This window comes from Callorhinus ursinus, unplaced genomic scaffold (assembly GCF_003265705.2).
Source record: "Callorhinus ursinus isolate GAN/ISIS: 27379988/994484 unplaced genomic scaffold, GSC_fseal_2.0 scaffold51, whole genome shotgun sequence".
Classification (NCBI taxonomy): Eukaryota; Metazoa; Chordata; class Mammalia; order Carnivora; family Otariidae; genus Callorhinus; species Callorhinus ursinus.
This window is the reverse complement of record NW_027397113.1, coordinates 7872170-7890611: the sequence shown is the minus strand read 5'-3', so window position 1 is coordinate 7890611 and position 18442 is coordinate 7872170. Positions and strand designations below refer to the sequence as shown.

General features: G+C 60.1%; 3 protein-coding genes across 5 annotated transcripts; 1 reads left to right on the top strand and 2 right to left on the bottom strand.

The window, feature by feature from the left end:
• Nucleotides 1-245: 245 nt before the first annotated feature.
• Nucleotides 246-10434, bottom strand: EML3 (EMAP like 3). 3 transcript variants are annotated; one of them, XM_025878584.2, is made up of 22 exons: nucleotides 10281-10434; nucleotides 9293-9464; nucleotides 8951-9211; nucleotides 8725-8838; nucleotides 7583-7650; nucleotides 7290-7413; nucleotides 6893-7063; nucleotides 6622-6691; nucleotides 6422-6532; nucleotides 6072-6167; nucleotides 5520-5675; nucleotides 5216-5357; nucleotides 4610-4761; nucleotides 4393-4518; nucleotides 4182-4313; nucleotides 3649-3716; nucleotides 2201-2289; nucleotides 2032-2129; nucleotides 1813-1900; nucleotides 1194-1292; nucleotides 768-898; nucleotides 246-686 (listed from the first exon to the last, which is right to left on the bottom strand). In XM_025878584.2, exons 1-22 carry the CDS (start codon nucleotides 10300-10302, stop codon nucleotides 483-485), a joined length of 2694 nt encoding a protein of 897 aa, XP_025734369.1. In that variant the 5' UTR covers nucleotides 10303-10434; the 3' UTR covers nucleotides 246-482. The 3 variants fall into 3 exon arrangements, with proteins under 3 accessions (XP_025734369.1, XP_025734372.1, XP_025734370.1); XM_025878587.2 differs by having other exon boundaries at nucleotides 7290-7410; XM_025878585.2 differs by having other exon boundaries at nucleotides 8951-9208.
• Nucleotides 10435-10483: 49 nt separating this feature from the next.
• On the top strand, nucleotides 10484-12993 carry ROM1 (retinal outer segment membrane protein 1). Its single transcript, XM_025878593.2, has 3 exons — nucleotides 10484-11716; nucleotides 12112-12358; nucleotides 12474-12993. Exons 1-3 carry the CDS (start codon nucleotides 11127-11129, stop codon nucleotides 12690-12692), a joined length of 1056 nt encoding a protein of 351 aa, XP_025734378.1. The 5' UTR covers nucleotides 10484-11126; the 3' UTR covers nucleotides 12693-12993.
• Nucleotides 12994-13139: 146 nt separating this feature from the next.
• On the bottom strand, nucleotides 13140-17649 carry B3GAT3 (beta-1,3-glucuronyltransferase 3). Its single transcript, XM_025879174.1, has 5 exons — nucleotides 17395-17649; nucleotides 16081-16255; nucleotides 14510-14870; nucleotides 14039-14329; nucleotides 13140-13657 (listed from the first exon to the last, which is right to left on the bottom strand). The coding sequence occupies exons 1-5, from the start codon at nucleotides 17474-17476 to the stop codon at nucleotides 13559-13561; spliced, it is 1008 nt and encodes a 335-aa protein (XP_025734959.1). The 5' UTR covers nucleotides 17477-17649; the 3' UTR covers nucleotides 13140-13558.
• Nucleotides 17650-18442: the final 793 nt, after the last annotated feature.

The following is an 18442-nucleotide window of genomic DNA, read 5'->3' as shown; positions in this document are numbered from 1 at the left end:
CCTCCTCCGAGGGCGGGAGAAGAGTTGGGCTTAACCCTCTCCTCGCCGGAGGCCTGCAGCTCCTCCTGCGGCCCCGAAAGACTCGCGCGCCTTTGCGCTCGGCCGGGTTATTTGCAAGCGGCTTTAACTGTTATTTGCATGAGTGGCCTACGCTCCCCTACCCTTTCCAAACTCCTCTTTTTCTTCATCGCCACCCCCACAGGGCCCCGGAGGCGCCCAGCCGCGCCCCACAAAAGGACTGGGAGGCGACTTTGCTTTTGGTTTATTGCCCCTCAGCAGGCGGCGGGAGTCAGGGCCCAGGCTGGGTCGGCCCGGCTCAGCCAGCGGGTCTCTACAGTGTGTGCGGGGGTGCCATTCGCCCCCTCCAGGGAAACGCGCGATCGGGAATGTCTCGAAGTCCAGGAAAGGTCGGCCCCTGGTTCTGGGGGCTTCGGGTGGGGCGGAGCCGCGCCGCAGGGCCGGTGGGTCCCCTCCCGCAGCGGTCAGACGTCGAGAGAGGAGGCGGGGGACAGGGAGGGGGTTCGAGAGGGCGTGGCGGGCGCCGGCCCCGCGCCCCCAGCGCCCAGCACTCGCCACTGGAAGATGCTGGCGTCCTTGCCGCCCAGCGAGATGAGGTGCGAGTCGTCGTGCGTGAACCGGACGCTGGTCACGTGGCTGCCGTGGCCGCCGTACACGAGGCTCGGCGCCTGGGCGGGAAGGAAGACCGAGTTGCGGCGGCCGCGGAGCCCCGGGCCCGCCCGGCCCCCAGAGGCCCCGGGAGGCCTCACCTTGGCACGCGCGCACGGGTACTGGAACAGGTGCACTTTGCAGAAGTCGTCGGCCACGGCCACCACGCGTTCGTTGTGGGAGCGGCACAGGGAGTTGATGTCGGTGCCATCCGAGCCGTCTGGCCACACGCCTAGCACGGCGGCCGTTCTCAGTGCGGCCTCCTCCCCGTGGCCACCCACGGCCCAGGGCCGCACGGTTTCCGACGCTCAGGCAGCCGCGGCCACCCACCGGCCGCGTTCCAGGCAATCCTTCCCAGTCCCGACAGCCCAGGGCCTGAGGGGCCTCCCCCGCTGGATCTGCCGGTTTCTTGACGGCCACCCCTCCACACATGCTCTGCATTCCGAGCCCAGGGCGGGCTCCACCTTGCCTCCCACCCCACCCCACCCCACCCCACCCCTCCCGCAAGGTTCCAAGGCCCTGCTCACCATAGACGTGGAAGCCTAGCACGCAGGTATAGGTGGCCCACTCCCGGTCTCGGCTGTCATAGCGATTCCTCAGGAGCTTGCAGCCTCCAACCACGTCCCCTGGGGAGAGAGAGCCCACCCAGCTCAGCTCAAACCCTGCCCTCAGTCGGGAAGACACCGGGAAGGGCAGGCTGGAAAGACCGGCTTGAGGTAGTGGCATGTGATCTGGTCACCCTGGCAGCCCTTAGCCCAGGACAAAACCCAGCCCCATGTGCTTCCTGAATTCTTGCTGAAGTTCTCCTAACAGCTTCTCATCAGTTCCTCCTCCCTAGATAAGTCAATCCCTTCACAACTGCCCTTGAGACCCTTGTCCAAAACAACCTCTTCCTAGTACATTTTTCAACTCCCTCAAGTCCTCGCGCGGAAAAACACGGTGTAAAACTGTGTGGGGGTTTCCCAAATCACAGTATTTCTCCTGTGTGTACAATTCCAACCCCATCTCCCCCTCCCTATGTAACAGCCCCTCCACCTGGAGTTCCCTACATACTCTCCTTCAACCGCTCCCAACCAGCAGCCCCCCTCAAACAAATAAAACCCACCCGGTTACCCGTTCCCCATGCTCTCCCCTACTTTCACTCACAGTAAAGGATCTCATAGTCCCCGGAATTGGACATGATGAAACTCCCATCCTTGGACCAGTCAAGATGAGTGATGAAGCTGGAGTGACCCTAGGAGCAAGGGTCAAGAGACTAAAAATGTAGCTTCCGTTTCCCCTCCCCAGATCTCCCTTAGTGCATCAGACCCTTCAAGGAGTTTACCTGCTATAGCAATGCCCCACCCTCCACCCCAGCTTCCTCACCACACAGCGGCCAAAGCGGCTGGACTTGGCACCATCACTGGAAACACTATAGATGTAGATCATGTTGTCATGGGAACCGATGGCCAGGTACAACCCATCTACAAAGACAGTCACTCAGAGAAGGAAGGGCCAGGGACAGGTCTGGGTCCGGGGTCGGGGAGGCTCCCACCTGGGCTGTACCGGACCACTGAGAGCTGCTCATTGCCGTCAGTGATGTCCGACACGATCTCACGGGTCTCTGTGTCCAAAACCAGCCACCTGGAAGGGAGGGGGTGGAAAGCAGGTGTGAGGTTACCTGTCCTGGGCAAGGTGGAGGTTGCCAAGTTGGAGAGTCTCAGAGACACTGGCAGAACAGCTGTGATGAAGACAAGTTGCCGCTGCATTTTTTTTTTTTTTTTAAATATTTTATTTATTTATTCATGAGGGACAGAGGGAGAGAGAGAGGGAGAGAAGCAGAGGGAGAAGCAGGCTCCCAAGGAGCAGGGAGCCCGATGCGGGACTCGATCCCAGGACCCTGGGATCATGACCTGAGCCGAAGGCAGACGCTTAACCATCTGAGCCACCCAGGCGCCCTGCATCTTTTTTTTTTTAAGATTTTATTTATTCATTTGACAGAGAGATAGAGCACAAGCAGGCAGAGAGGCAGGCAGAGGGAGAGAGAGAAGCAGGCTCCCCGCTGAGCAGGGAGCCTGATGTGGGGCTCGATCCCAGGACCCCAGGATCATGACCTGAGCCGAAGGCAGCCACTCAACCGACTGAGCCACCCAGGCGCCCCACATCTTTTCTTTTTTTAAAAAGAGAGGGTTGGGGCGCCTGGGTGGCTCAGTCGGTTGAGCCCCTGCCTTTGGCTCAGGTCCTGATCCCAGGGTCCTGGGATCGAGCCTGGGATCGAGCCTGGGATCGAGCCCAGCATCGGCAGGCATCGGGCTCCGTGCTCAGCGGGAGGCCTGCTTCTCCCTCTGCCCCTCCCGCTCCTCATGCTTTCACTCTCTCTCTTCTGAAATAAGTAAATAAAATATTTAAAAAATAAAAATAAAAAGAGAGAGGGAGAGTGGGGAGAGGCAGAGAGAGAATCTTAAGCAGGCTCCATGCCTAGCATAGAGCACACGCAGGGCTCCATCTCACTACCTTGAGATCATGACCTGAGCTGAAATCAAGAGTCGGACGCTTAACCAACTGAGCCGCCCAGGTGCGCCCCCCGCCACTGCATTCTTAGGCTAGGAAACCGGAAGGGGCTAAGGAGAAATAAAGGCTGAGGGGCCGAGATGCCTCTAAGAAAGGAGTACAAGGGCCGAGTAGGAGGACCTTATAGAGTTGTAAGCCTGTCACTTCCCCTTGTTACTCTCTCCCATACCCCTCCTATCCACACTGCTACTCTATCCTAAGCTGCCACCTCCTCCACTCCAGGCCCGGAGGAGAGAGTGGTTGAGTGATGATGGTTGCCACAGGAGAGCAGGGGAGGCCCGGGCTGCAGAGAAAAGCACTGGGAAGGTGCAGCTGGGGCTCCTGAGCAGGCAGCAGCCACACTCCTCCCCGCCCCCCCACACACACCCCATAACCGGGGAACCCTTCCCATACCTCCTGCTTTCCCCTCCCAGGAATCCTGGCTCCTCTCACCTCCCTGTGTTCAGTCCTACGGCCACAACTGCCCCACTGGGGTGGAAGTCAGCACAGAGACCAGTCTCCTGGGAGGGGGGAGAAGGTGAATTCAAGAAGATGCCTTTCTAGTGAAGGTTCCCGGACGGACACCTCGTCATGTTGGTAACACCAAAGCCTTCTCCTCCCAAGGATGAGACGGGGAGGAGAGGGACAGTAGACCTGGGGTGGAGGCAGGGTGTCACTGGAGCCTAAATGAGGCGATACTCAAAATATTTAACAACCAGAACTGAGCTGGGAAGCTGTGCTGGAGAGTAACAACCATTTGTTGCTGGATCGAGGGGAGGTCGGGGGCTTCGGGGGCTTCGGGGGCAGTGCTCAGGGGGCACGGGAGGCATCTGCACAGAAGGATGGAGATTTTAGTAGCCCGTATAGCCATACCAGTACAAACTGGCGGCCTCTGGGGAGAAGGGAAAAGGATGTTGGGGAAGGAGTGGCGGCCACAGAAGCCATGGTGGGCGTGGCATTGGGGAGCCAGGGACGCGGGGCTCTACCTTGAGGTCAATGCTCCAGGCCAGCGCATGGCCCTCCCCATCCCACAGGCAGAGCTGCCGGTCGTGGCCACAGGTCAGGAAGCGGTTCTGGAAGGGATGCGTGCAGAGCCCCCAGAGCTCATCCGTGTGGCCCTGCAGCAGAGCATGGGCTGTCACCTCTGCCCCGCCTCAGTAGCTCCTCCCCCACCCCAGGAGCCCTCGGCCTCCCAACCTGGATTACAGGGGAGAAGCCCTGGGCCAGATCTCCCCTCAGCAACGCATTCTTCGTGGTTCCCACCAGCAGCTCGGAGCCCAGCCCCTCCGCAATGGCCCGCACAGCCCCGAAGTGTTCAGGAATCTGTGGGATGGTGGTGGAAAGTCAGGGGCCCCCTGGCCCCCTGGCCATTCCTCTTCCTCCTCCCTCCCCCCGACCCCAGCCTAGCCCTCACCTCAGCCTCCTGGAGGGCCACCAATCCCGGCCCCCACTGGACCAGCCGGCGGTCCCGTCCACCACCACTCAGCACAGTCCCGTCCCGCCGGAGACAGAGGGCAAAGATGGAACCTTCATGAGCGTGGGCCTGGGCTACAATCCCGTAGGTCTCTGTTGGAAGACATGAGTGGCTCATGCTGTAGGGGTGCCAGGAAGTGGGGAACTCGAGCAGCCCTGGCCGTCGCAACAGAGTAATAACTCCCAGCTATTGAGTACCTACTGAATACGGTCTCTGATCCTCGACTATTATTTTACCCAGTTTACAGACCGGACAACCGAGGCCCAAAGACGTGAGATAACTTCCTAAAGGCCAAACAAGCAGCGGCAAAACTGGAATGTGAACCCAGGATCTGGCAGACTCCAAAGCCCCAGCCCTGCCCCTTTGCCGTGGTGTCCCTACCCTTCTAGACGGCCCTCCTCTAAGAGGGCCTCCTTGGGGCCCACAGACAACTATCAACTCTCACGGTTAAAAAAAAAAAAAAAAAAAAGGAAAATCCTCTTCTCTGTTCCCACAGACCCTCTGGGGTACTAGACTTCCCAGCAGCCACCACCCCCAACCACGTACCTTTGGCCCCACCCCTGCCTGGGGTCCTGGAATCTGAGAGGCTCCGCCCCCAGGTGAGAATGTTCCCCTCTGAATCCCCAGTGAGAATGTCTCCATCCCGGAGGAACACAAAGCAAGGGATAAACTTGGGTTTCTTGTATTTCTGGGGGAGAGTCAAGCGGAGAGCAGGGGTCAGGGGGAAGGGCAAAGACTGAAAGTCACGGACCGTCGCCGGGTGGGGAGTAGTAGGGTCTACAGCACTCGGACCAATCCTCCCACCTCTGTCCCGTCCTGCCGCACCACCCCGCACCCATCCACGCCTCACCCCAAAGACACCCTGTTTCCGGGTGAGCGTCCCGTTCCCAGGAAGCCCTGCTCCTCCGCTCCAGTTCCAGAAGTGGACGTGGGATTTCCCGCTGGTGACAATGCAACTGCTGTCACGAGGGCTGAAGCCAACGGCCAAGACTGAGTCATTTGTACTCTGAAGGGAAGATAACCAGATTCAGCCACGCGAAGCCCTGAGCACCCTCACTTTACGCGGCTCTTCAGTGTGCATCCTGACAGCTGGTCTGCTGAAGGCCCGAAACCCCAGGACAAGGCTTCCTTCCGGACCCAGACCCTGGTCCCCTAAGAGCACCCCTCCCAGTTACTCATGATGCCAGGCCCACCCTAATGCCTAGCACGCGATGGGTCCCTCGGGAGGCCAGAACTTCCAGAGCTCCCTTTCACAGCCTCAGGGAGGCTAAGAGCCTCGCTCCAGGTGACCCAGCCAGAAATGAAGTCAAGGTATGGGGAAGTCTGGAGTTGGCTGTGCACTCCACTGCTCTTAGCTCCCGAGCCTCAGTGCCCCGCCAGGCCGCCGGGACTCGCTCCTCACCTTGATCTCAGCCAGCTTTGTGCCTCGGCTACAGTCCCACACTGACAGCATGTGCTCATTGGAATCATCCACCACACAAAGAAAAGCACCCTGATCCTGAGAACGGGGGACACATTGGAGGGGCTGAGTGAGGCCTAGAGGTCTGTGGGCTCACAGTCATTAGGCACGGGCTGCCATCGCGGGTTGAGTGGGCAGAAGTGGACACCTGTCCCTTTCTCAGGAAAACCGGCTGGGTGGGGTTCAGGAAGGCCAGAACTTCGGAGGCGTCCTGGTGAGGTGCAAGAAGGAGGTTCCTGGGCAAGGAAGATGGCGGGGGGGGGGGCTCTAGGGAGGCTTTAGGGCCAGCTCACCGCCACTGAAAAGGCCAGGGCTCCCACACCCCGCTCGAAGGCCCCCAGTCCAATCTCCTGCAGCTTCAGCAGGGTCTCTGAGTCCCAGACGTGAACCACCGGCTGCAGGGGCTGGTGGAGTCAGAGAAGGGGTCAGGGACGTGAAGGAAAGCCAGGCTGGAATTTCATCCTGTCTGCCTGGTGTTTGACTTTGGCCTTACCTTTCCATCTTTATCCACTCCAGCTGTCTGTCCTGAGGCTACACGAACACCATCGGGGTGGACGGCCAGGCTAAGTAGGGGAGGAGACGCTCTAGGGAAGGGGGTCGGTCTCTCATGACCCCCCAGGACACTTTCTCCATGCTTGGAGAGCAGCAAGGTGGCAGCTTCCCTCCTGCTTCTCCACACCCGCCCCGACCCTGTTCCTGCCAAGCCCACCATCCCCACGCCTAGGAGCTGCCCACTCCCAGGCCCCAGGCCCCAGGCCCCTCACCAGCGAACGCAGTCCGTGTGGCCCCGGTAATGTCTCTGGCCGCCACCTCCAGGACCCCCTGGGCCTCCCTCGGGCCGGTACAGCACCACCACACAGGCGATAAAGTAGACCACCTCCCCAGAGCGCAGCACAAACAGATTAGAGCGGGAGTCACGACCCCTGTACCCATAACTGGAGTGGGGATCCCGGTCAAGGAAAGGGTCAGACCAAGGGCAGAATGAGGAAGAGAGGGGGCAACGAAAGAGCTTCTGGCTGGCAGCACCGTCGGCAGAGGAGGGTAAGGGAGGGGTCAGAGGGCTTCCTGATCCCGCAGACTCAGGGGGAAACCATGAAGAGGGGGTGGGGGGTTCCCAAGATGGGGAACGTGGCTCCCGTGGGACTGGAGGGGGCAGGATACACCCAGTCAAGGCTGAGGGTCTCCGGGGGTGGGCCGCTGGGCAGCTCCTCAAGGCTGCGGATGCCAGACGGGATGTACATGGTAATGGGGCGACCACGAAGGAACATCTTCACTGAGATGCCTTCTACAGAGAAAAGGGGGGTGTCAACCACCACCCTGCAGCCCCCCTTTCAGGAAAGCCAGAACAGAACTCTGCCCACCACACCTCACAGGTCCCCCACAACAGCTCCTGGGGATGTAAGCCCAAACCCCAAGTCCGTCATCCCAGTTCTCCCAGACTCCTCTGTACATACCCAAATTATAGTTGCTCCTCCGAGACCCAGGACCCCCGGGGCTGGAGAGGGGGTCTTTCCCCCCACGGCTGTTGGGAAGAGAGAAAAGCAGACGGAGGGGGTCAGGTCCCAAAACCTAAGTGGGAAAGGGCAGGACACAAGAAAGGAGGTTCCTCTAGAGACCCAGTCACCCCTGCTGGCTTTTAGTCTGCATTCAGAGCATTCAGGGCCCCAGGTAGATGGGGACTTTCAGCCCCATGTAAGAGATGAGAAGGTTCAGGCTAAAGGGGCAGAGCTCACGGCACAAAGCCCTAAAGCCTGGTGAGAGGCAGGGCGGCATGGCAAGGAGGGGCCCTTTCCTCTAGACCACCAGCTTCTGGCTGGCCTTTTCATTTCTCCATCTGTAAAATGGGACCAAAGTGAATCCAGAATGTACACCAGCCCTGCCTTTCAGGGATCTGGGAGGTAAGCAAGAAAGTCCTTATCTCGCCAGAGGACAGCAATAGGTGAATTCCACAAACAGCTGTCCCTAGATTATAAGGTAGTAACATCTCTTCAGAAAATAAAGGAGATCAAGGACAAAATTCGAATAAACACTCAGGTGTCCTGGGGCCCGTAGGCACTCCGAGACAACTACACTCAGCCACCAGAATCTCCCCTTGCTCTCTAGAAATAAAGCCTGGTAGACTGGGGCAGGGGTTGGGGGGGGGGCAGCGAGCTGAGGGGTAGAGCTAAAACTCTGAAAACAGCCATCCATGAAAATGAAAATCATGAGAGCTTTTGGTACCTCTTAGAATCTTGGAAGGTACGTGGTGAAACAGTAGAACCAGAGTCAGGAGGAGTAGGGTTCAAATCCTAGCTCTAGCTGTGTGACCCCAGGCAAATGACTTACCCTCTCTGAGCCTGCTTCCTCACCTGGACAATGAACCGCATGAGACCACCTACCCCCCAAGGATGTCGTGGGAACTGAATGAGGTGGAGGAGGTCGAGGGTTTAGCACAGAGCCGGGAACACAGCAGGCGCCCCAGGAGTGCTTGTTCCTTTCTTCCTGTTGGGCAATGAGGCCCCCCCACCCCACCCAGGGAAGTGAGGTGAGGGATGTGGAAAGTCAAGAGCCTGTGCCTGGGGTGGGGCGGGGGTGGGGCGGGGGGAGCCTCGCCCACCTCTCTGTGCTCCCTGACCGCAACAGCAGGTTGGCTGAGGAAGCTGCCTTCCGGGAGAGTTTCTGCCGAGGCCGCTCTGAGGGGGATGAGGAGGAGGAAGAATTTCTCCGTGGCCTGGTAGGAGCACAGTGAGCAGGTAAACATCATTCCCTCTGCTCGTGCTCCCCAGTCCTCCACCCCCCAACCCCACCCCACCCCCAGCCACGCTCTGCCACAGGACACTTACGTGTCAGCACGCTGTGGGGGCTGCACAAGCCTGAGGACCCCCGGGGGGCCGGGGGATCCAGTGCCACTGCTGCTGCTGCCCCCTCCTTCAGACTGGGTCCCACCAGGCTCTTCGCTGCCCCCCTGGGGGGCTGGGGGCCCATTGCTCAGGCCAGGGGGTCCAGGGGATGGCTCCGTCTCTGCCTCTGTCTCGGTCTGGGTGCCCCGGCTCACCAAGGAGGGGCCACATGTGGGTGGCAGTCCTGGGGGCGCTGCAGGGCTGCTGGGGAGACAGTGAGTCAACCTGATGCCCCTAAGAGGTCCCTGGAAGGAAGAGGAAGAGGGTGTGTGACAACAGGCATACCTGTCCCGTGGCATAGCGGGCGTGCCAGGGTCCTGCAGGGGGGTGGGGGGCGTGTGCAGCCGCAGCAGGCGGAGGGCCTCTGCCAGGGCTGCCTTTACCAGCTCCATCTCCTTCTCCTGCACCTGAAGCCGCCGGCTCAAGGACTGCAGGGCCTCCTGAGCAGGGGCCTCACCTGGGAAAGGGGCAAGAAGCACTCAGAACGGGCCCACCCCCGAAGAAAGGGGTTGAGGGGATTGTCTTCCCCCAAGTTTGCATTTGTCCAATAGGACTACCCCCTTCAAGCAGCCCCAGGCTTGGAGGCTGGCCCAGAGGGGAGGAGACGGGTGGTAGAGGATCAAGGGCCTCCTTCTGGCAGGGCGGGCGAGGAGCCTGGCAGAGCTCCCTTCCTGCTGCTGTCTCAGCCTCCGCAAAGGCAGGGAGTACCATGGAGTACCAGGGGGGAAATATGGAGTACCGCCCAGGAACGTGGGAACCACAGAGGGAGGCGCAGTGCGGGTGAAGGAGGATCGCCCACCGCAGAGCAGACTCAGGTCTCCCGGGAAGGCAGAGAAACTGAGGAGGGGGAGCGAACGAGGAGGGGGACACGAGACTACAGTCATCTGTGGGCTCAGAGGACCAGGAGAAGAAATAGAGAATGACCCGACAGGGTATCAGGGGAGACGGAGTCATAGTGAAGGTCCCAGGGTAACGGGTCAGAAGTAAAACGACCCGAAAAACCAGGGGAAGAGGCCCAGAATAACACAGGGGACAGAGAAACATCGAGGGGCCCAGAGTAACATGGGGAGTGGATGACGTTGAGGAAGTTCGAAATGACAGTAGGAGATCCAAATAACTAGGGAGAGCGACCTGAGAAACAGTGGAGGATGCTCAGAGCCCCTGAGGCCGAGGAGCACGCGGGGACGCCACCAGACAGCCGTCGGGCACTGGCAGCGGCCGACCGGCCGGCGCTCCGGGAAGGGGCACGCCGCCCGCCCCGCCCCGTACTCACCGGGCCCCCCGGCCCCGTCCATCCGGCCCCCGGCTTGCTCCGAGCGGCGGCGGCGGAGGAGGCTTCTAAGCCGCCGGGGCCATGGCTAGGGAGAGGGGAAAGGGGAAGCACCCCGGGGCGCGCGCGCACGGGTGCCGTGCCACCCCCCGGGGGCGCTGTCGGGCGCGGGGAAAGGACCTGGAGGGGGCGCTGTGGGGCGGGGGCGGCAGGCTCCGGGGCCCGCCGGGGCCTCGGACTCTCCCGGGGCCTCTCTCGGCTCCCGGGGGTGGGGTGGCGGGGCCGTCCCGGGCCCCAGCGCCGCGGCACAAACAGGCGCCGGACGCGGAGCCGCCAGGAAGCGCGGGAGGGGGGGCGGGACGAGGGGGGGGCCGGGCCGCCTGGTAACCCCTCCCTGTCCGGGCCCCGCCGCTCGGGACCCAGGCAGGGCCAACCCGCTGACCCCCGGGCCCCTCCGGGCCTCCGCCCTCCAGGCCCTTCCGGAATCCCCGCCCCCGGACTCCCTGGGGTCCTCTCTGGTCTCCGTGCCCCCAGCCCCTAGCCCCTAGGGCCAGAGCCGACCGGCCCCTCCCCACTTCCGCGAGGGGGCAGGGGCGGGGTCACGAACTGGGCCCCTTGCCCGGGGGCGGGGCTTTTCCTAAGGGGCAAGGCCAAGGCATCTCGAATTGGGGCTGGCAGGGGCCGGGGCAGCGGGTTATTAAGACTGGCGGGGGGTGGGGTGCGGATTCCCAGGGTATTGGGGTCAGGGTGGCATTAGCCCAGCTCAAGCCGGTCTGGGCTGAGTCAGCGTCGTGCCGCGGCCAACCCTCGTCCCTGACAGCTCTGCTTTCCCTTGGGCGGAGATGGGAGATGGCCCCGGTGTTGCCCCTGGTGCTGCCCCTCCAGCCTCGCATCCGTCTGGCACAGGGCCTCTGGCTCCTCTCCTGGCTGCTGGCGCTGGCCGGAGGCCTCGCCCTTCTCTGTAGCGGGCACCTCCTGGCCCAGCTGTGGCACCTCCACACCTTCTTGGCTCCCTCCTGCCCATTCGCTGCCCTGCCCCACGTTGCCCTGGCAGCCGGTGCGGTGGCTCTGGGCACAGGGCTGGTGGGTGCGGGAGCCAGCAGGGCCAGCCTGGATGCGGCCCAATACCCTCCCTGGCGAAAGGTCCTGGGCCCACTGCTGGTGGTTGGCACTGCTGGGGGCGGGGGTCTTCTGGTCCTCGCCCTGGGGCTAGCCCTGGCTTTACCTGGGAGTCTGGACACCGGGCTGGAGGAGGGCCTGGGGACTGCCTTGGCTCACTACAAAGACACAGAGGTGCCCGGACACTGTCACGCCAAACGGCTGTTGGATGAGCTCCAGCTGAAGCACCACTGCTGCGGGCGCCACGGGTACAAGGACTGGTTTGGGATCCAGTGGGTCAGCAGCCGTTACTTGGATCCCAATGACCAGGACGTGGTTGAGTGAGTGTTTTGTTTCTCCCCTCCCTCCACTTCTCCTGGCCTCCTTCCCCTCCTTCGCCTCCTCCTCCCTTAAAACCCACCTCACCCCACAGGCAATAAATAGAGCGTAGTGACTGAGAGACTTAGTTGCAGTTACAGATCTGCCGTTTATTAGGTGTGTGACCCAGGGCATGTTACCAAACTGCTCTGGGCCCATTTCCTCCTCTGAAGAATGGATATAATAGGACCTATCTTACAGACTTATTGTGAAGATAAATGAATTATGCATGCCTCGCACACGGTAAACCCGTCAGCAAAGGTCTTTCAAGTTTCCCTTCTCAACTCCTGAGCCCCGTAGCTTCTCCCCCAGGCCTCTATTTCCAGACATCCTAACATCCCTGCCCCTCCCTTTGCAGCCGGATCCAGAGCAATGTGGAAGGCCTATATCTGATCGATAGTGTCCCTTTCTCCTGCTGCAACCCCCACTCGGCCAGACCTTGCCTGCAAAGCCGGCTCTCAGAGCCCCACGTCCACCCTCTCTTCGATCCCCGTCAGCCCAACCTAAACCTCTGGGCCCAAGGATGCCACAGGGTGCTGCTGGGGCACCTGCAGGGCTTGGCGAGCATGCTGGGCAGCATGCTGGCTGTCACCTTCCTGCTGCAGGTGAGTTAGCAAAGTGTCTGAGGGCTCCCTCCATCTGGACCCCCTCACTGCCTCCAGCCCTGGCCCCAGGAGCAGTTGACCCTCCCTGACCTCTTTCCCCCTGCCTTCCCCACAGATTCTGGTGCTCCTGGGCCTGCGGTACCTGCAGACAGCACTGGAGGGGCTTGGAGGAGTCATCGACGGGGAGGGAGAGACCCAGGGCTATCTCTTTCCCAGTGGGCTGAAGGACATGCTGAAAACAGCATGGCGACAGGGAGGGGTGGCTGACAGGCCGGCCCCTGAGGAGGCCCCACCAGAAGAGGCACCTCCTAAGGAGGGTCTACCTGAGGCCTAGTGGCCTGAAGCTTCGGGTGGGGACTGGGGGAGGGGGGAAGGGGAGGGATGGACAAGACCGAAAACCTCACAACTCCTTACCAAGGCTCCGGGTCGGGGAGGGGTGTCCCTGGGATTAGAGGAGGGGTTAAGGATAGTCACGGAGCTGGACTGGCGGCGGCGAGAAAACTCGGTGTCCAGGGCCTAGCCCTGTGGCCAAGAGCCACCGGGGAACAGAAGGCACCTAGGGTGATGGGAAGGTGATGTGGGAAGGACTGGAGACTGGTCCTGGCACACAGACTCAATAAAGCTTTTGGACTGAAGCCACTGATCTTCCTCTTCCAGGGGGTGGGGGGCCCTGGGAGAACTGATTTCTGTCTGATAGAGAAGCCAGGACGCCTAGGTGTTGATTCTGGTAAGGATCAAACGCAAGAACCAGACACGCGCAAGGAAGGAAACCAGAGGCCCCTCCAGCTTGAGATCTTTTATTCTGGAGGTAGGACGGGGGGTCCGCATGCTCAGGTGGGGAGGGTCCAGCCCAGCTCCTCCAGCCCCCCAGTGCATGCCCAGCCCCAATAAGTTACCCAGTTGCTCAGCAGCCCTCCCTCCTGAGTGTCTGTCCTTCTGCTCCGCCCCAGACGGGGCTGACCTGGCTCAACACAAGGGCCGCTTGTCCCCCCCCCCCCCCCCCCCCCCCCCGTGGGCCAGTGCCACATGGCAGGCTGGGGGAGGGGAGAAGCAGCTGGGCCACGCCCTGGGGCTGAGGGGGCAGAGGGGCCGCCCCTGGCTCTGAGGGGTCAGGATTTGGAAAACTGCATCCTGGGCAGGCCAGGGGCCCAGTCCCCCAGGTTCGTGCCTGGCGCGGTGGTAGTCAGGGTGGGGCTGCCATCACACCTCAACGGCTGGGTCTGAGCCTCGGCCCTGCCGCTGTAGCTGCTCTTCCTGCTTCATCTTGGGCTTCTCTGTCCGCGTGTGCCACACCAGAACCTGTCCCGGGAGCGTTTCAGTTAGAGCTGGACCCAGCTGTAATGAGGCTTCTGGGGCCCTCAGCGTGGAACGGATTCTCTCACCCCCTCTACACACGCAGCCTTGGCCGCAGAGTGTGAAGGGCAGGGGCCTTTAGTGCCTTCCAATGGGGCCTCATCCCCTTACCCCCTCTGCGCTACGTGGGTGCCCAGGAGACCTCTTTCCTTCCCTGGCTCCCAGCTTCCCCTACAGGAGAGTAAGCAAGGTTGAGTCCAAGCTCTGGAGGGTCCCTCCTGGTTCAAACACCCATCCTTTGATCCTCCTCCCCCAAGCCTTACTCCGCTTCCCCCATCACCATTCCCTATCCCAGATCCAGGTTTCTGCCCACCTCCAGCTCCTTACCCGAGTGCAGTTAGCTGCCCGTGGCTCCAGGTCCTTGGGATCCACGAGGTGGCTCAGGAGACTGCTCTCCAGGTGGCCCCGGGGAGCAGTGGCGTCAAACTGGGCACTGGGCTTAGCCAACAGCAAGGGCAGGGCAACAGCAAATCCTGCCATATCCACTGGGAAGGGCCTGCTGGGCTCCCATGCTGTGTGGAAGCCCACAACCCGGCCATCCTGTACCCGAGGGCCCTCAAATCGCAGGCCGCCCACCAGCCCCACGGGCCACACTGAGACACCACGGGTCCAGCGCATCTAAGAGAGGTCAGGAGAGAAGAAACAGACAGGGGGTGGCCCAGGGGCAAGGGAGCAGCAGGAAGGGCCGCTGAGGCCACTCTGCCCCACTGCTCCCCCTCCTCCCACCCGTAACCAAGGCAACCGGGGCGAGGCTGGCCCCACCTGCCTCTTTCCCCATCCCCCCACACCACGGCTCACCTCCTCAAAGAGTTCCCGGCTGTAGGTGTTGTCATCATCTGCAAAGTACACAACCCCCCGCGAGCCGGCTGGAGGGGGGTCCTTCTCTCCCCCCACAGCGCCCCCTCCACTCCGCAGCCAGTCCAGGGCCCTGTTCCGTTGCTCTACACCGCGGGGCCGAACCCAGCCGGGCTCACCCTCCCTGAGCCGCTGGGCCTTGGGGGTGAGGACCGCCAGGTGTGTGAAGAGGAGGCCCGAGGCAGCCAGCAGCCGGGAGACCAGCGGGGTGGGGCCCTCGGCATCCTCCACCAGCAGCCAGTGCAGCCGGGGCACCAGGCTCAGTGTCTGGGACAGCCGCACCAGCTCCGCTTTCTGCACCAGCCTGCAGGGGGAAAGATGGAGGGGAGGGCGAGGGGTCGGCACCCTCTGCTCACTCCGGCCCCTGCATGTAGCTTCTCCTGGGTCCCTTCCAGTAACCCCCATGGTCTTTCCCAACCAACACCTAAACTCCCCTTCTTGCCTGTCAACTTCACACTGTGCTCACCTGCCCTGTTCCTGCCGCCCATGTCCGGCAGCCCCCTCAACCTCAGGGCTCTGGCCGTGGGAGACTACAAGTTAAGGGTACAGGCTTTGGAATCAGACAGATCTGGGTTTGAATGCCAGCTTGGTAACTTAGTAGGTGAGACAACTGGGGGAAATGGGTCAGATCTCCCCACGCCTCAGTTTCCTTGGCTATGAAAATGAGAATAACGGCACTTTACAACAATGTTGTCTTAAAGATTAAATTATAATGACTTTCTAAAATACCAGGAGGGCCAGGTCCTCCTTCTGGGTTTCCAGGTAGATTTAGAGGAGCCCTTTGCCTCATTCCTCTCCAGGGGAGGATTTGCCTGAGTTTAGACAAGAAACTGGGAAGGTGTGGCCCAGTCTCTTCTAGGCTTCTTTCTCCTGCAGTTTGGCCTGTCTGCCCCAGGGCTGGTGCCGTGTGTGTGGAAGGGGACAGGGTCTAGAGCTGCCTGTGCCTACATGGGTCAGCCACCTGATTCCAGGGAGGTGTCGTAAGGCTCTTTAGCTATAGATCCAAAACCATGTTCCCAGTTGGTTTGTACCCCCCCCCAAAAAAAAAAAAAACTACAATAAAAAAAAAAGTAAAGCCCTTAGCACAGTGCCTGGTAGAGAATAAACACACTGTAAATCATAGCTGGTGTAATTATTTCTGGACCCTAGTATGACTGTAAGGCCAAGCCCTTTCCTATTTCAATTTAGTCAGGGATCCTCAAACTTTCTCACCAAAGGATCCCTGAGAGAGAGAGTGAACTCATGGGCAAGCTCAACATTTCTTTGAAACTTTATTGTTCTATCTTAAAATTTGTTAGGAACTGTGTATTCTATTTCAGAGTATACCCCTATTTTACTAGAAAAACAACCCTTTTCCCACAAATCTTTGAGGAAAGAGAGGTGTGGTTCATTTATCCTGTCATTTGGCGTGCCCTAGTTTGAGGTACATCACCTGGCCCAGTGCCTCCCCAAACTCATCATCAACCCCAACCTCCTGGCCCATGCAGGCCTCTGGGGTACACCAGAGCCCATACCTGGCGTAGGTGGGGGTAACAACATAGATAGTAGGCAGGGCCTCAGGTTCAGGGGGCTGGGCAGGGGCAGGGGGTGGACGGCGGAGATCGGCTTGCAGCTGGGAAATCCTCAGATCCTTCTGCCGAAGCTGCTCTGCGGCTGCGCGCAGGGGAGGGAGGCAGTCACATGGCTGACCTGGTCCCAGGAAGCAGGAATGGGGGCAGAGAACCACAGCATGTTGAGCATCCCAAAGGGGCATAACCTTCTTGTTCAACTCCTAGCCAGTGCAGGAATCTCCTGACAACCTCCCGGACAGCCTCTTCCACACCCCTGATTGGGGGGTGGGGGGAAGCTCATGGCCTCAATCAGCAGCCCCCTCCAACTGCAATCAATTCCATCTGTTACGGCTTTCACTCGGATATTGAGCTAATCATCTGCGTCCATCCCTTCTACCTGCTGATCCTAATGTTGCCTTCTGGAGCCATAAAGAACAACTAGATCTTCTGAAACAGGGCTGTCTTTTAAATACCTGAGGATCAAGCCCTAAGCCCTGTCTCTCTGTGTAAGAGGCAACGTTCCATCTGTTCCCTTGGCTGTGTGACCAAAGACTCATAAAATTCATTGATTCCGTTATTGGATAAATATTTATTGAATGCTCCACGTGGGAGGCACAGCCTTAGGTGCTGGGGATGCAGCAGGGAGCAAAGCAGACACGGTCCCTGCCTTCATGGAGCTTTCAGTTTAGTGGCGGAGGCAGACACTGAGCAAAAAAACAAATTAGTAAAATCATTACGAATTGTGATAAGGGCCACGAAGGAAACACGTAAGACAGAGAAAAAAGAGAATCCAGAAAAAGAAGAGTTACGCTAGCTAAGGTGGTCGGGGAAGGCCTCTCCGAGGCGGTGACATTTGAGCTGAGACCTGAAGCATGAGAAAGCGGCGGCCAGGAAGAGCAGGGAGAAAAGCACCTCAGCCAGAAGGAAGAGGTTAAGAGCTTGAGAGAGCAATGAGCGTGGGCTTTCGAGAAACTGTCATGCAGCCAGTGCGGCCGGAGCAGAGCGAGCGAGTGGGAAAGGGAATGGGGTTGGAAAGGCTGACGGCCACAGGATCATGCGGGGCCTTGCGGACTCTGGGAAAGAGTCTGCATTTCATCCGAGGTGCGGCGGGAAGCGGCGGTGCATCCTAGAGAGGGGAGAGCGCCGGCGGCCGCAGAGGGCTGTGGGAGGGCCGAGCCGGCTGAATGGTGTCTGCGCGGGGGTTCATCCCCAGGGCGGGATGCACGGCGGCGGGCGCCCTCGGGCTGGCCCGCCGCACCCCCGCCCCGCCCCGCTCACCGAGCTGCACCAGCGCGTAGAGGAGGCCGGCGATCGACACCAGGAAGTAGGCGAGAAACACGTTCTTCAGCTTCAGCTTCATGGCCGTGTCGCCGCCGGGGCAGGCGGGGTTCGGGGGGACTAGGGGGTCCCCGCCCCCCACCCGCCAGGCTGGAGACCCCGCCCCTGCAGCGGCCCCGCCCCGTGTCCCGCCTTCCCCACGCTCCGCTCCACCGGCTCGCGCGAGCTCGGGTTCCGCGGCGCCCGCCAGGGCCCACTTCCGGTCAGTCTGCACCCCGCCCCTCGGGTTAATTTCCGGTCCCTCCGCCTAGTTCTGAGAACCACGGGAGTGGGTGACGTCACATCCGGCGTGGCGAGCTCGCGTGGCGGGCAGTGAGAAGCCTCGTGGGAGCGACTTTGAGACCTTCCCCTTGAACTCCAGTCCCTGTGCGCAGATTTCCTTATTTTCATTCATTCATTTTTCAACCACAGCACCCAGTAACAGTTCCACAAACGCTTGTTACACGAATGAAAGAAATCTAGGACTTCTCCCGTGCCAGGCCTGAGCTCTGACGCATCGCATTTCTCACTCTAATCCTGAGACAGGTGATATTGTCCCCATTTCACGGACAAGTAGCCAAGGTTGACAAAAACTATGAGATTGCCACTATGTAGTTTTCTATGCCCCTTCTAGATACCTGTCTCCAAAATCTGTACCGTTTCCTCCAACCCACGTTTCTCAAACGTATGACAATAAGGGTGGTGGTGTATAGGGGGAGGGGAGGGAGCGGGGGGGGGGGGGCCAAGGCAGTGGGCTACCTCCCAGGAAATTGGCAATATTTGAGCTGAGAATTGCATAACGACATCCCCTAACTACTCACGGCACAAGTCTTCCTGAGCATTTTCCCTAAAAAAAAAAAAAAAAAAAAACCCTCTTGTTCCTGGTAAAATAATCTCTAAAACTGGTGGTCTCCAAAATGGAGAAATCTATTTTCTGTCACCAAAACAATGGGGAGTTTTAAAAAGTGATGCTAAGGAGAAGCGGCCTTTTGCATGTGAACATGACTAT